At 42.0% G+C, this 13,727-nt stretch overlaps 1 protein-coding gene across 1 annotated transcript; it reads right to left on the bottom strand.

Moving 5' to 3' along the window:
• Positions 1-1,167: 1,167 nt before the first annotated feature.
• Positions 1,168-4,197, bottom strand: LOC311288654 (E3 SUMO-protein ligase ZBED1-like). The gene is made up of 3 exons (XM_084406163.1): positions 2,894-4,197; positions 2,609-2,750; positions 1,168-2,422 (listed from the first exon to the last, which is right to left on the bottom strand). The coding sequence occupies exons 1-3, from the start codon at positions 4,177-4,179 to the stop codon at positions 1,976-1,978; spliced, it is 1,875 nt and encodes a 624-aa protein (XP_084262289.1). The 5' UTR covers positions 4,180-4,197; the 3' UTR covers positions 1,168-1,975.
• Between the last annotated feature and the right edge of the window lie 9,530 nt (positions 4,198-13,727).

The following is a 13,727-nucleotide window of genomic DNA, read 5'->3' on the forward strand; positions in this document are numbered from 1 at the left end:
TCGGGCCCCACCCGTGCTGCCTGTCAGTCTTCAGGGCCACCATCAGCTGCTGCATGGCCTCTCTGCCCAGCCTGAAGTCTGGCCGAGTGTCCTCCCCTGAATAGTACCGCTGCAGTACTGGCACTGTGGCATTGATGGCACAGTAGTGCCGAGCCTTTACAACATGTTGAAGAGAGGAAGGTTTAAGTATAATTTCAGTTTTGCCATTTATTTAATGTTTGTTAAACTATTAAACATATCGGCTCAACTGATTTGCAGAGGGGGTATTTAAAGCTGTTCCCTTTTACTGGTGATTCACCTTGCAATTTTTACTTCAACAAAAAAAAAAAATGCTAGGCTATATGATCACATATTTTACCATTGCATGTGTTTTAACAGCTAGAATGTTCCCAGTCAATAAGCTTAACACTCCTATTATGTTGTGGGTCAATTTGACAATTTGTCAATTTATTTTTTTCAAAATAAAGTGTCAATGGAAAAGATACCAGCTCTGCTCATCTCGACAAGACAGTAAAACCAGTACCACTTGTGTTGAATGCAATAAATACTTATGCAGAAAGCACACATACATTATGTTCAAAATGTGGAGAGAAAGACTGAAGGGATCATTTTGCTAAATAGGGTAAAAAAGTCTAACGTTAGTTAAAAAAAAAAAAAAAAACCTCTTAAATTATATATATTTTTAAATATCAAATATCATTACATGGCTTGGTTGAATTCCGGTCTGTTATTTCTTGATAACAGACCACCGCGAAGTATACCGGCACACCGTTGCCATGAGAAACAGAGCGTTGCTATGGACGCAGTTTTGTTCACTCAGGCAATATAATCGTTTTTAAATCAATAAACTCCTTTTTAATCATATTGATTATTTGACTGTCAAGTGTGTTTAAACAGTGCGGGTCAATTTGACCCATAACATGATGTAATTATTTTTAAATGAATGATAAGAGCGTAACGTTACTTACCATCCCACGTCTTTGACGGCAGAGGTGGCGACAAATTAAAATTCTCCTCCGAGCCTGACGCCGATGCTGCCTCACCATCTCCATCTCAGAAAAAATGCTGTACAGCAACCAAACCATTAACCTTTGCATTTCTATTTTTCAGCGCCGAAAGTGGACCTTTTCGCTGACGTAATGACGCAATGACGTGCACTAGGGCTGGGTATCGATTCAGATGTTCCAGATCGATTCGATTTCGATTCACAAGCTCTCAAATCGATTCGATTTCGATTCTCGATTCGATTTTCGATTTCGATTCTCGATTCGATTTTCTATACTCGATTCTCGATTCAACTCAATGAATATAGATTTAATACATATACTATATTTATAAAAAAGAACAGTGAACATAAGTTTACAAGTGAGTAATTAATAAAAAGAAATTAAGAGCCACAAACCTGTATATTAAACTCTTTTATTTTAGGTACACTTGGGTACACTAAAACAGAACCCATCTCTAATTTTCAAATGCATACAATTGTTAAATAAAAACAATACAATTTTGATGCAAGATGAAAAATGTATGCTGAAAATAGAACAGTGGCATTCCTTGATCAAACAGGATCAGGTTTATTTCATTTTTACGATAAAATAATCGTAAAATCTTACAAAATTAGCTGTAACATGGAGGCTGCAAGCCTATGAACAATGTAGGACAACTAATACTGGGTTATTGGCGATAGTTCACCCAAAAATAAAAAAAATATGTCATCATTTATGTATGTATTCATCATGTATAATATTTTTTTTCTTCTGCTGAAAAAAAAAAAAAAAAAAAAAAGATTTTTGAAGAATAGGGGGAACCAAACTGTTTTTGGTCTTAAAATATTCAATATTATGGAAGTCAACATTTGTGTTCAACAGAAGAAAGAAATTCATACATGATGAATACATTCATAAATGACACTTTTACATAAACTAACACTTTAACACTAGTACTAACAGTACGCTCAAAGTACAGTAACATTGCCTCATTGGAAATTGTAATTTTTTTGCAAGAAAAGGAGTTGGTCAACGTGCTCTGGCAGAAGGCAACTTCTTTGAGCTGTAATAATGTCTCCAGCTGTGGAGAAAATTCTTTCAGCTGGGACACTGGTCCCTGGAACACAAAGGTAGCGTTTTGCCTGGAGGGACAAAAGTGGGTACATTCCTTCATGCTTACACCACCACTTAAGTGGATCTTCTGAGAGAGGTATAGGTGTAACTTCTCTGTATTTGCCAACTTCTTCTCGTGTCCTGTCTGCAGCAGTAGCACAGACTACTGTAGCCACTGGTGCATAGGCTGCCCCAAGCAGATCCATCAGCGCACAGGATTCTTTTGACCTCTTTGGTGGGGCTGGGGAGGGGTCACCTTCACCAAGGGTTTTTTGCTCCTGTACAGGTGCACTACCTCCATTACCAGCACTATCAGATCCTTGCTGCTGATAGTTAGAAACAAGGAAAATGTCAATTAAAATTACATTTGAATTTAATGTTGCACATTTTATTATTTTACTTTAATTCATTAATTCAAATATGAATTATTAATAATTTCACTTTAATTCATTAATTCAAATATTTGTTTACATTTTCAGTTTTAAAACTTTATACAACTTGTAGCCTACCTTAACTTGCTCAAGAGTGACAATCTCACTGATCAATGTTGTGAATGTGTGCTCGCGTTCCCCTTCAGAGATGAAAGGAAGAGTCTTGAAACGAGGGTCCAGGGCAGATGCAACATACAGCTTCTCTTTTAGATTTGCATATCTTTAAAGATTAGACAATCACATTTAAATTACCATAAGGCATCAACATACACAAACTTACAATTAACAATAATGCAATCTCTTGTAACATTCACAAAAATGTTTACATTTTATATATAGTACTCGCTGTTTTTGTAAACATACCTAAACCTCAAGTTGTCATGCACGGCAGATTTGAGTTCCTTAATGACAGTCGAATCACTGGCAGTCGAGCGCATCTCATCAAGGAGCTGGGCGTGCAATGGTGCAATAATAGAGAGGGTAGCGGAGTTCTCCCCAGACATCACCAAAGTTGCACTCTTCATCGGCCGAAGAGCTTTCACGATGTCCTCGGCCACAGTTATATCCGCCTCTGTCAGAGTGCAAAGATCCTTTTCGCTCCGACGGACTTCAGGAGAAAGAAGTGCAGCTGAGATTGCCGGTTGCTGCTCCAGAAATCTGTCGAGCATGTCCAGCGCGCTGTTCCACCTGGTCACCACGTCAATTTTAAGTTTGCGACAGGGCAAGTTCAGTAGCGTCTGTTTTACTTTGAAAACGTTGTTAGCGCTAGCGCTCCTGTGAAAGAATGTCACTATGCGCCTAACTCGACCTAGCAACCGAGAGATGGCCGGAAGTTTCAGCGCAGCTTGCGATGCTAGATTTATTGTATGAGCAAAGCAGCCAATATGGAGCAGCTCCATCATCTCCACGGCACGTATCATATTGCTTGCGTTGTCGGTCACAATGATCGGGTTTTTCTCAGTAAGCCCCCACTCTTCCAACGCCTCTGAAAGCAATGCACATATATTTGCCCCTGTGTGACTATCCTGCATAGCTCTGGTCTGCAACACATTTGAAATGAGAACCCAGTCATGTAAATAGTGGCAGGTAATTGTGACATAGGTGTCTTGATGTCTTGACGTCCAACCGTCACACGTGAGGGCCACTCTGTCCGCTGACTGTAGGGACAGAGTAATGTTTTGCTTCACTTCATTGTACAGTCTCGGGATAATCTCTTCGCTCATACGTTTGCGACTAGGAATGGAATAACGAGGCTCCAGCACATTCAACATGTAACGGAATCCGTCGTTTTCGACTACGCTGTATGGCCGTATGTCTTTGCAAATAAAAAATGCAATCGATTCAGTGATCTTTTGTGCACGAGGTGAATTGTGAGGAATTTTGCTTGTGAATGCATTTGAAATCTTCGGTTGTGTGCTCTGCTGTGGGGGTGTTGTAACGTCTGGGTGATGTCTCATCAAATGGTTCCGCAGATTTGTAGTATTACTACAGCACTTCACCTCTGCATTACAAATCACGCATATAGCTTTGTTCTTGTCCACAACACTATCGTCGTCGTCTTGCTTGCGAAATTTAAAATGCTTCCATACCTCTGACTTTTTATGTGAAGGTGGTGGCATCAACGTCGACAAAGCACCTGAAACCGCCATTTTAAGCACTGAATGAATGAATGAATGAATGAATGAATGACAGGTTCGCCTCTCGCTCCTTGGTAACATCGCGCAAGGTAAATAAGAGGGTGACATCTAGTGGAGAAGACTAGTGATTAGATTAACGTTAATCTTACGTTCAATGTTTGCGGAAATAAATATGGAAAAAAAATCGATTCGTGGCCTTTGAGAATCGATTTTGAATCGACCACGTTTTAAAAAACGATTAATCGAAAAATCGATTTTTTTGCCCAGCCCTAACGTGCACTTGCTAGCCTGTTCCATTTACGTGTTCTCCGAATGCTTAAGAGGAGCCTCGCCTAGCCTTTGAAGGAAGTGACTTGGAAGGACGAGTCCTGCCAAAGGAAGGATCCTTGACATTGAGAAACGCTAATTGTGTAGCCTGCCCCCTGAATCGTTGAGTTCATTGTGTAGCCTGCTCCCGGAGTCGTTGCGCTTATTCATTTGTGGATGTTAACTTAATCTATAAGTCACCTACGCTGTTTACTTCTGTATATTATATCTGTCTATAAATTACGGGAACAATTTAGGGAGCAGGCAACGATTCAGGGGGCAGGCTACACAGTGAACTCAACGATTCAGGGGCGGTCTACTACATGGCGGTAAATAAAATGAAGAGTTTGGTTCCAAAATGCGATAAACGCCATTTTTCAAAAAATGTAGTTCCTGCAAAAATCAGTATTGTATAGATTTGTATATTTTTATATTTTTGTATTGAAAAGTAAATTTGTTATTTTACTTAAAATGCAATATCCGCCGTGTTATTCTGTCATGTTTTCTCCCTTTCTTTCCAAACCGCTACAAACGCCAGTCTCCTTTCTGCAGAATGAGATAAATCCGCTCAACCAATCACAGCACACCATTCCATGCATTGTAAACAGTAACGGCGGTGCTTTGAATACACCCGGCATCCTAGTTTTCCTATCCACTTTGTACTTTTTAATCAACAAACAAACCAAAAAAAATTATACATTTGACGGCATTGATGAACCTGTGGTGATTTCTGCCGTAGGGAAGAAACGTACGCCATCGAAATCTAATAATTTACGTGAGGAGATTAAGAAGATGAGGCACGCGGGAGGAGGAAAAATGCAGACTGTTGCTTGTTCTCACACGACAACATCAAACTTCTGTCACGCAAAGTCAGCGAAAACCGAGCAGGACAGCTGATCGCCGTCAAAAAGGTATTTCTTAGCGATGGCTGATTGAATGTATTTTAGTCCAGTGCCTGTATAGCCTATAAGATTAGTATTGACCAAGTTCAGAGGCTGTCATATGTAGATCAACTTACTTTGTGGTGTATTTTCAACAGTTTCAATATTAAAAATTACTGTTATATTGATTCAATGGATAATTGCATTTTGGAAAAAAGTGTCGTGAATTTATTGCATTTTGGGGGGAAAAAAGAATCCGTTTTTATAATAAATCTTAAATCAAAATCTGGATTTGAATTTTTATGTATGCAAGCATATCAGAGAACACCCCTGACCACTCGGTGAGTTTCACGTCTTTGTAAACGAAAGTTTAATGCGTTTTAGGAAGGATTGTTCAAGTGCACCTATGCAGCCATTGTGGTGGGGGGGTGCTACCACAGAAACCGAAAATTCTCGGGCCAGCAGCATGTGTCCAAATTTCTATCTTAACCGTTCTATTTCATCAGAAACGATCTGTAAACAGGACTTTTAAGTGTAAAATACCGAACTTGTCCTTTAAGGACTTAGTGTAACAAAACATTGCTACATTTTTTTTTCTTTTTCTTTTTTAAAAATAAATAAATAATGCAGAAACACTTATGGATGCTCGTGAGGCTCTCAGAGGCATCGGGCATTCTTTCTCTGCTTGGGTGCCCTGGCTTCCTTCACACTCTAGACCAAAGATGAGTCCTTGTGGAGGAAGCGGCAAGGACCTACATCGAGGGCCGAACCCAAAAGGCTGTGGAACAGTAAGTAACAAATGACCTAAGTTTCCCCTTCCAAACTCAGTATCTTTTTTTTGATGGATGGGACACAGGACATCAGTGGTGTTGAGCAAGTGTCTATCTGCATACGTTATGTTGACACAGACCTGGAACCTAGAGAGGAGTTTGTTGGCCTTGCAGGAAGTGGCCTGGAGAGGCAAATTGAGGGTGGAAAGCCACACTCTCTGGCCACAAATATATCTAGGGCTCCTGACATGACGTTTGTTTGCGGTTCTTTGAGTACGTGCCTTCGAACGACAGAGAGCCGACCTAACCCTTCTCCAGGTGCGCTTACAACGCTGGATGAAAGCTTTTACCGACGGTACATTGGAATCAGCATCCTGAGAGGAAAACAGAGGGGGCTGATACCCTAAGCAGCAGTGAAATGGGGAAAGGCCGGTACCAGACATAGGCAGAGAATTATGGGCATATTCGGCCCAGGGCAGTTGTTCTGCCCTAGAAGAGGGGTTACAAAAGGCCAAGCTACGTAGGAGTCGACCGACGATCTGGTTGGTGCGCTCAGCCTGACCGTTAGTCTGGGGATGAAAACCAGACGAGAGGCTGACGGATGCACCGATTAGACGGCAAAATTCCCTCCAGAACTGTGACGCGAATTGAGGTCCCCTATCCGAAACGACGTCTGAGGGAAGACCGTGAATCTTGAAAACGTGAGTGACCATTATCTGGGCCGTTTCTTTGGCAGAGGGAAGTTTAGCGAGAGGAATAAAGTGCGCGGCTTTAGAAAATCGATCCACGACTGTCAGAATGATGGTATTACCGGCCGACGAAGGGAGACCAGTAATAAAGTCAAGGGCGCGCTTAGCGTCGGGTTTTATGTTTTTAGAGCCTGGACGATAAGAAATTGTGAAATCAAAACGACCAAAAAACAAAGCCCAGCGAGCCTGACGTGCATTTAGTCGCTTGGCGGAGCGGATGTATTCTAGGTTTCTATGGTCAGTCCAGACAACAAACGGAATTGTAGACCTAGGGTTGGGTACCGAAACTCGGTTCCAATAGGGAACCGGTTCCGACGTAAACGGTAGTAACCAGACCGAATAAGAACGAAACTTTCGGTGCCTGATTTCGGTGCCTGACGTTTTTTACCGCCCCCTATAAAACATCTCGCGGCACGAATGATCCAATAATAAAACATCTCCAGTTAACCAGCAGAGCATTCATTTAGTTCGTTTGTTAAATAAGAGATCTAGCGCTGAAATGTGTTTTTTAAATCAAGTGATCAAAGTGCTCGTTGCCGCTGCGATCAGTGGCGCGGATACAGTGTTTTCTCGTGGCTCGCGCACACACTTGGCTTCACTCGGACGCGCGCTTCAATACGTTGCTGAGATCGATCTATTTATGAGGCGCCGTCTATATGATTATGTGCGCGGAGAGTTTGTGTGTGCGTGCTCGCGTCTCAGATGAGTATGTGCGCGGAGAGTTTGTGTGTGTGTGTGTGTGGGTGTCTGTGTGTGTGTGTGTGTGTGTGTGCTCGCGTCTCAGATGAGTATGTGCGCGGAGAGTTCCGCGCGTCTCGTGTGTGTAGAGTTTGCGTGTGTGTGCGTGAGCGACTTTAGAAGTTGTGCATTTCATATGTATTAGTTTGAGCATTCAGTAGTATACATGTAGCCTATGTGTGACTACCTAGTACATGTGTATGCAAGGGTTTCATATGTGCGTGAATGAAGTTTGATTTAAGCCCTAGACGGCGCCTCATATCTATTCGTTCTGGTGAAATCTCAAAATATAATGGACACAAAGTGTCCCTGCTTGATATACAACCACTGATGAGCATAATCGGTTTAAAAAAATAAATAAAATAAAAAATAAAAACAACGAATGCGGATTAGAACCCAAAACCTCTGACACGCTTGACTAAAGTTCAAGTTCAGCTGCCAGTGTTCCTCTTCGGGTAAGTCTAGTATTTTAATGCCAACTGCAAATCTTGATACAGCAGGTCGGGAGAAGCCTCTTGCATGAGTAGTATACAAAATAATCTGGCAAAGAAGCAGGGAAAAGGGGAAGCTAGAAGTAGCAAACATAATTAGAGGGAAGAGAGAACAGGTGTGAGAGAATTAGCGTGATAACAAGTTGCAACTAGAAACAGCTGAGGGTGAGTGAAGGTGCATGAGGTTATGTGTGTGTGTGTGTAATGGAGAGCGTGTGTGAGTGTGTGTGTGACCAGAAGAGGGAGACAGAGAAGGATACCAGATTCATGACATTGTCAGGTGTACAAGCTCACATCCGCAGAGAGCAACCACTTGCCACTTTTTTTGCAATTCTTTTGCAATTCTTTTGCAATGGATACATGAGCTGGGCTGTTTGTTTGGCCAGTCAGGCAAGTTTAAAACCATTTTTAGAAGTCTGTGGCAAAATCTGGCTGCTATACAACACTAAAACCATTGTGTCCAACTAGATGGACAGTGCGTACACCAGCCATCAATTCTGTCCTCACTCAATATGAAGCTGTCTTGACAGCACTGGAGGAAATGGCATCATCCGGCACACATGACACTGCCTCCAAAGCCAATGGCCTTCACAAGCGTTTCCAGAAAGGGAACACTGTCCTTGGACTGCTGTTGGCACAGGACATCATGTGGAGGAGTACAGATGAGGAGTACTATCGTGTGCAGTTCTTCCAAGTTGTTGATACAGTGATGACACAGCTGACACACCGATTTGACACACCAGAGGGTCTGCGGAACATTGTCATGCTTGAAAATGTCCTGATCTCTGGACAAGTCAACAACATTGTTGAACTGTACCCTGAGCTGGAATCCCGGTCCCTAAAGGTGCAGATGGCCATGTTTCGCACAAATTATAAATACCAAAGTTGTACAGAAGTGGTCAATATTTTGAAGAACATGGTACCTGAGGTCTGTGGACTCTTCAAGTGGAGACTCTTGTCTGCTTACTTCTCGTAGTTCCTGCATCATCAGCTGAGGCAGAGAGAAGCTTCAGTGCTCTATGCTTTACTCTATTGAGGAAATGTGATGTGTGAAATTAAGAAACAGGCAGAGACCAAAACTGAATTTGTACTTGCTTTTAGTAAGAAGAATTTGATGTAATAAAACACCCAATAATACAACAAACAGTGAACCAAATATACTTCCAAATCAATACACATCTATTTACAAATTATATACAACATAAAAGACTAACGATTACATAGTGAGGGACAAGAGTGGTGCTAAAGAAAATAAATAAATAAAACAAACACGTTAACTAAACCCAGGACAAACGCTAAACCTAAGTAAAGAAAATATCTTCAGCGTAGGACGCCACTAACTACGCTACCTAATAAACAGAAATACATGGATTAGCACGGGTCCGCTCATAACCTAGTGTGTTAAACAACTTTACTCTAACGTGTTGTGAGATGTAAATCACGTGATGTAACGTAGACTAACCATGTTCCGTACACAACAATATTCCGTACAGATGACCTTTTCCCGCCGATTGCCAAATAAATACTTCCAGGTTATAAATAAACTATATATGTGTGTTATCATAATTTCTCCCTCTTTCATCCCTGACCAAGAAAGAGAATCAACCCGCCGTTTGTTCCAGAGAGATTTCAGTAAGTTTGCTAGGTGCGCCCACTGCGCCTGCTAATGGAGGGTAGGCAAGCTGCAGCCCAGATATTAGCTTTAGGTGGGGAGACGAGTACAGTGGTGAAAATGTACATTTCAATTGGATTAATGCTTCTCACAGTACTATAGTCTTCATGAAATGATTATTATGTTATCACAAATCATTAAATATATTACCTTTGGTTGAATAACTGCTTTGAAATGGGAATTTTAAACGTAATTTCCGGACAATGGCCGCTTGGCGCCACTCTTGCACTGAGACAGGCAGCAGAGACGCATGTCAACACAGACTGCGTGCAGTGATGATTATATTTAGAATATTTATGATAATATTTATAATATTTTAACATTTAAAAATAGTCATTCTTTAATAAATCAACAATTATATGTATATATATTACTATAACTGAATTGATTGTGATGTTATTTCATAGCCAACTTTTCATAAAAACTAACGTTAATGTTATGTTTATGATACTGTTAGAACAATGATAGGATCTTCACACATAATGTTAACGTTATTTAATTAAATGTCATACATCAAATGATTGTTTAGAAATATTTTTTATTCACAGTTTTAGTTGTAACATATGTGTTCATTTCAAAAGGAAAATAATAAAAGCAAGACGAGGGAAAGTGAGGAAATGTCAGGCAAGAAAAAGCAGTATACAAAGGAAGTGCTAGAAAAGGCAGTTGAGGAAGTGAGAGCAGGAGCTAGCTTGAGGCAGATGTCCAAAAAGTATGGCATTCCACACACCACCCTGCAGGACTACAAAAAGAAAAAAATACTCACTGAACCCTCATCCTAATTTGGCCCTGACACCTGCAGAAGAAGATGCACTGATTTCTTTTATATTTTGGATGGCAGACCACGGCTTCCCAGTCACAAGAGCTCTAGTGAAAGTGCTGGCTAGCGGCATTATAAAAGAGAGCGGCAGAGCGGGCAGTACCACTGTCAATCTGGAGAAGGGGCCAAGTGATGTCTGGTGGTCCAGATTTAAGGCCCGCCATCCAGAACTCACCTCCCGTACCGCCAATTCCCTGGACAGAGCAAGAGTCCATGGTGCTACTCCAGAGGCCATTGAAGGCTTCTTTCAATTATATGAAGCCTTGTACATCCATCACAGTTTAGAGGACAAGCCCCATCTCGTCTTCAACTGTGACGAAACTGGCTTTTTGGGGACAAGCCTAGGTCACGAGAGAAGGTGCTCTGCCAGATTGGGAAGAAGCACGTTTACCAGCAGCAGCAGACGACCAGGGAGCACATTACAGTGCACTGCTGCGTGAGTGCAGCCGGAGAAAGCATTCCACCCTTCATCATCTACCCCGGCTGCCTCCCAAGTAATGCATACAGGCTGGATGGGTCCCCCAACGCTCTCTATGGCATCCAGGAGAAGGGGTACATGGACTCTGAGCTATTTCTTGAATGGCTCAGGCATTTTGTACATTTTGCTCCGGAGGAAAGACCAATCATTTTAATCATAGACCAACACGAGACACATGTCTCAAAAGACGTAATTATGTACTGTAGGGAAAATACAATTGAAATTCTCTGCCTCCCTGCCCACATCACACACATCCTTTAGCCCCTAGATATTGCCGTCTTTAATCCCCTTAAGACTTGTTTTTCCACCATGGCTTCCAGGATGGGTCTAGTGCGAGGGGATCTTGTGGTGGGGAAGAACCAGTTTTCTTCCCTGCTAAAAACAGTCTACCCCACTGCTGTCACTGCACTAAACATAAAGGCTGGGTTCCGGAAGGCAGGCATCTTTACTCTGTCCAGGGGGGCTGTGGACACAACCCAGGTAATTTTAACATTAACACAAAGATAATTCATCCTCTAAGTTACTTGAATTTTTTGTGGTGTGCTAATTAGTTTTAAATATGCTTTATTGTTTTAGGTGGTGAGAGTGCTACCATCTCCTGACGCCATCGCTCCCGTCACTCCCTCAGCCACGCCATCCAGTGCTCCCGTCACTCCTTCAGACACACCATCCGTCGCTCCCATCACTCCCTCAGACACACCATCCATCGCTCCCATCACTCCCTCAGACACACCATCCGTCGCTCCCATCACTCCATCAGACACACCATCCGGTGCACTACTGACACACAGACATCAGCCACTCCCTCCACCACTCCAACACCTTGCCCCACCTGTAAAAGGTGGATTCCAAAAAATTACTTGGTAGCAGCAGGGGTCATTCCAGAAAGTCTGGCTAATGTCCTCATGAGCCCAGCCTTGGACAGGAGGGAGGAGGTGAGGCGTCGCCTTCCGCTGCCAGCCCGCGTCATCACAAGTGACGAGTATGTTCGACTGCTGGAGCAGAAAGAAGCAGAGGAGAAAGAGAAGGAAGAAAAGAAGAGAAAGCGCAAGGAAGATATGGCAAAGAAGAAGGAGGAAAAAAGACAAGCGCAGGAGGCCAAAAGGCAGAAGAAACAGGCACCACCTCCAATTGAGGAAGATGGGGAACACTGCGCTGTCTAGAGTAGGGTGGTCCCACCTGGCTCAGGAGATGGGGCCATTGATGAATGGGTGCAGTGTGACCTTTGTCATCTTTGGTTCCACGTTGAGTGCGCAGGGGTGGAGGAAGTGCCAGACGCTGAGTGGCTTTGCCATAAATGTTGTTTGTCCACATAATATAACACACACACACACAATGTAAATAGTTTTAAATAGTGCACACACAAAATTAACACATCCTACTGCTGATTGCTGCTGATGAACACATCAGTTTTAATCAGTTTAGTGTTAACGTTAAATGGTGCACACACACGTTACAACACTCACACACGTTACAACACTCACACACGCGCATCCTAATCATTTTATTTTTAAGTTCACGGTTTGCCCATTAATTGGTTACTTTCAATTATTAAATGTTTTAAACAAATGCAAATTGTTTTTGCTTTCTTGTTCTTCAGAAAGATATGGTCAAGTTGTTTTATAACGTTTCACATGGTTCATGCTTAACTCACGTGCCATAATTAACATAATATCACAACACAATCATGCCTAACCATACTCGCATGGTCGTCTAGCTTATTAAGCAGTACGGAACATGGTTAGTCTGTTACTAACCTGGTCCCATCACTGTGTATCGGAGAAAGACTTAAATAAGCTCTGGGAAATCAGCGTTATAAAGAGTAAAGTTCCAACGGAAGAAAACTTTAACACAACATAAAAAAAAATAAGCCAAAGCAAGCAAAGACAAACAACAGCAAAATGCAGGAGAGCACACAAAGGAGAAACAAAACGCTCTGTTCGTGTCATATCCGGGTCTTTAGATGCGCTCACTAGTCTCTGATTGGTTCTCGCGAGGTCAGGTGAACTCGATGACTGACAGGGACATCATCCAACCACAGGTCCTGTGAGATGAAACAAGTGTTTCAACCGTCCCGACAGCGCCTCCTGCCAGTTAAACCTGGTCATAGGAAAACCGCTTTTAATGTGTGGTCACACAGTGTTTAAGCATTGAATAAAAAAGTGTTTTGCAATAAATAATGAAAACATTTGTAATACATAAGATGTGTTTTCTATGTTTAATAGTAATTTAACCTTACGAACCTACAGAAAATGCCAAGATTAAGGAGAAAAACTACAAGGAGAGGAGAGGTTGAGCCAGAGGTATTTGAAAGGGCCTATTTAGATATAGTGTCTAGGGAGGTCAGCATTAGGTGTGCAGCAGAAAAACATGGCCTCAACCATGTCACCCTGTCACGGTACGTGAAGAGGAGAGCAGAGAAATCCCTACAGCAAGTTAGGCCCCCAGGCTACTTGAACCCAAATAATAGGGTGTTCAACCCAGAGCAGGAGGGCAAGCTGCAGGCCTATCTTAAAAGAGCAGCTGCCATTTACTTTGGCTTGAGCCCAAAAGAGGTCAGTGTGAAGAAAACAGGGAAACACAAAATTAAACTACATTCTATATTCACACATGAACACTAATAAATACAGAACCATATACAGTTAAATATGAATA

The sequence above is a fragment of the Rutilus rutilus genome (genome assembly GCF_951802725.1).
Source record: "Rutilus rutilus genome assembly, chromosome: 4".
In the NCBI taxonomy this organism is placed as follows: Eukaryota; Metazoa; Chordata; class Actinopteri; order Cypriniformes; family Leuciscidae; genus Rutilus; species Rutilus rutilus.

What these genes read in the sequence shown, in the direction of transcription:
- LOC311288654 (XM_084406163.1), bottom strand. Translation starts at nt 4,179, where the DNA reads ATGGCGGTTTCAGGTGCTTTGTCGACGTTGATGCCACCACCTTCACAT. An exon ending in CATGACAACTTGAGGTTTAG is followed by an intron (nt 2,751 to 2,893) that starts GTATGTTTACAA and finishes TAATCTTTAAAG; the next exon opens with ATATGCAAATCTAAAAGAGA. An exon ending in TCACTCTTGAGCAAGTTAAG is followed by an intron (nt 2,423 to 2,608) that starts GTAGGCTACAAG and finishes AACTATCAGCAG; the next exon opens with CAAGGATCTGATAGTGCTGG.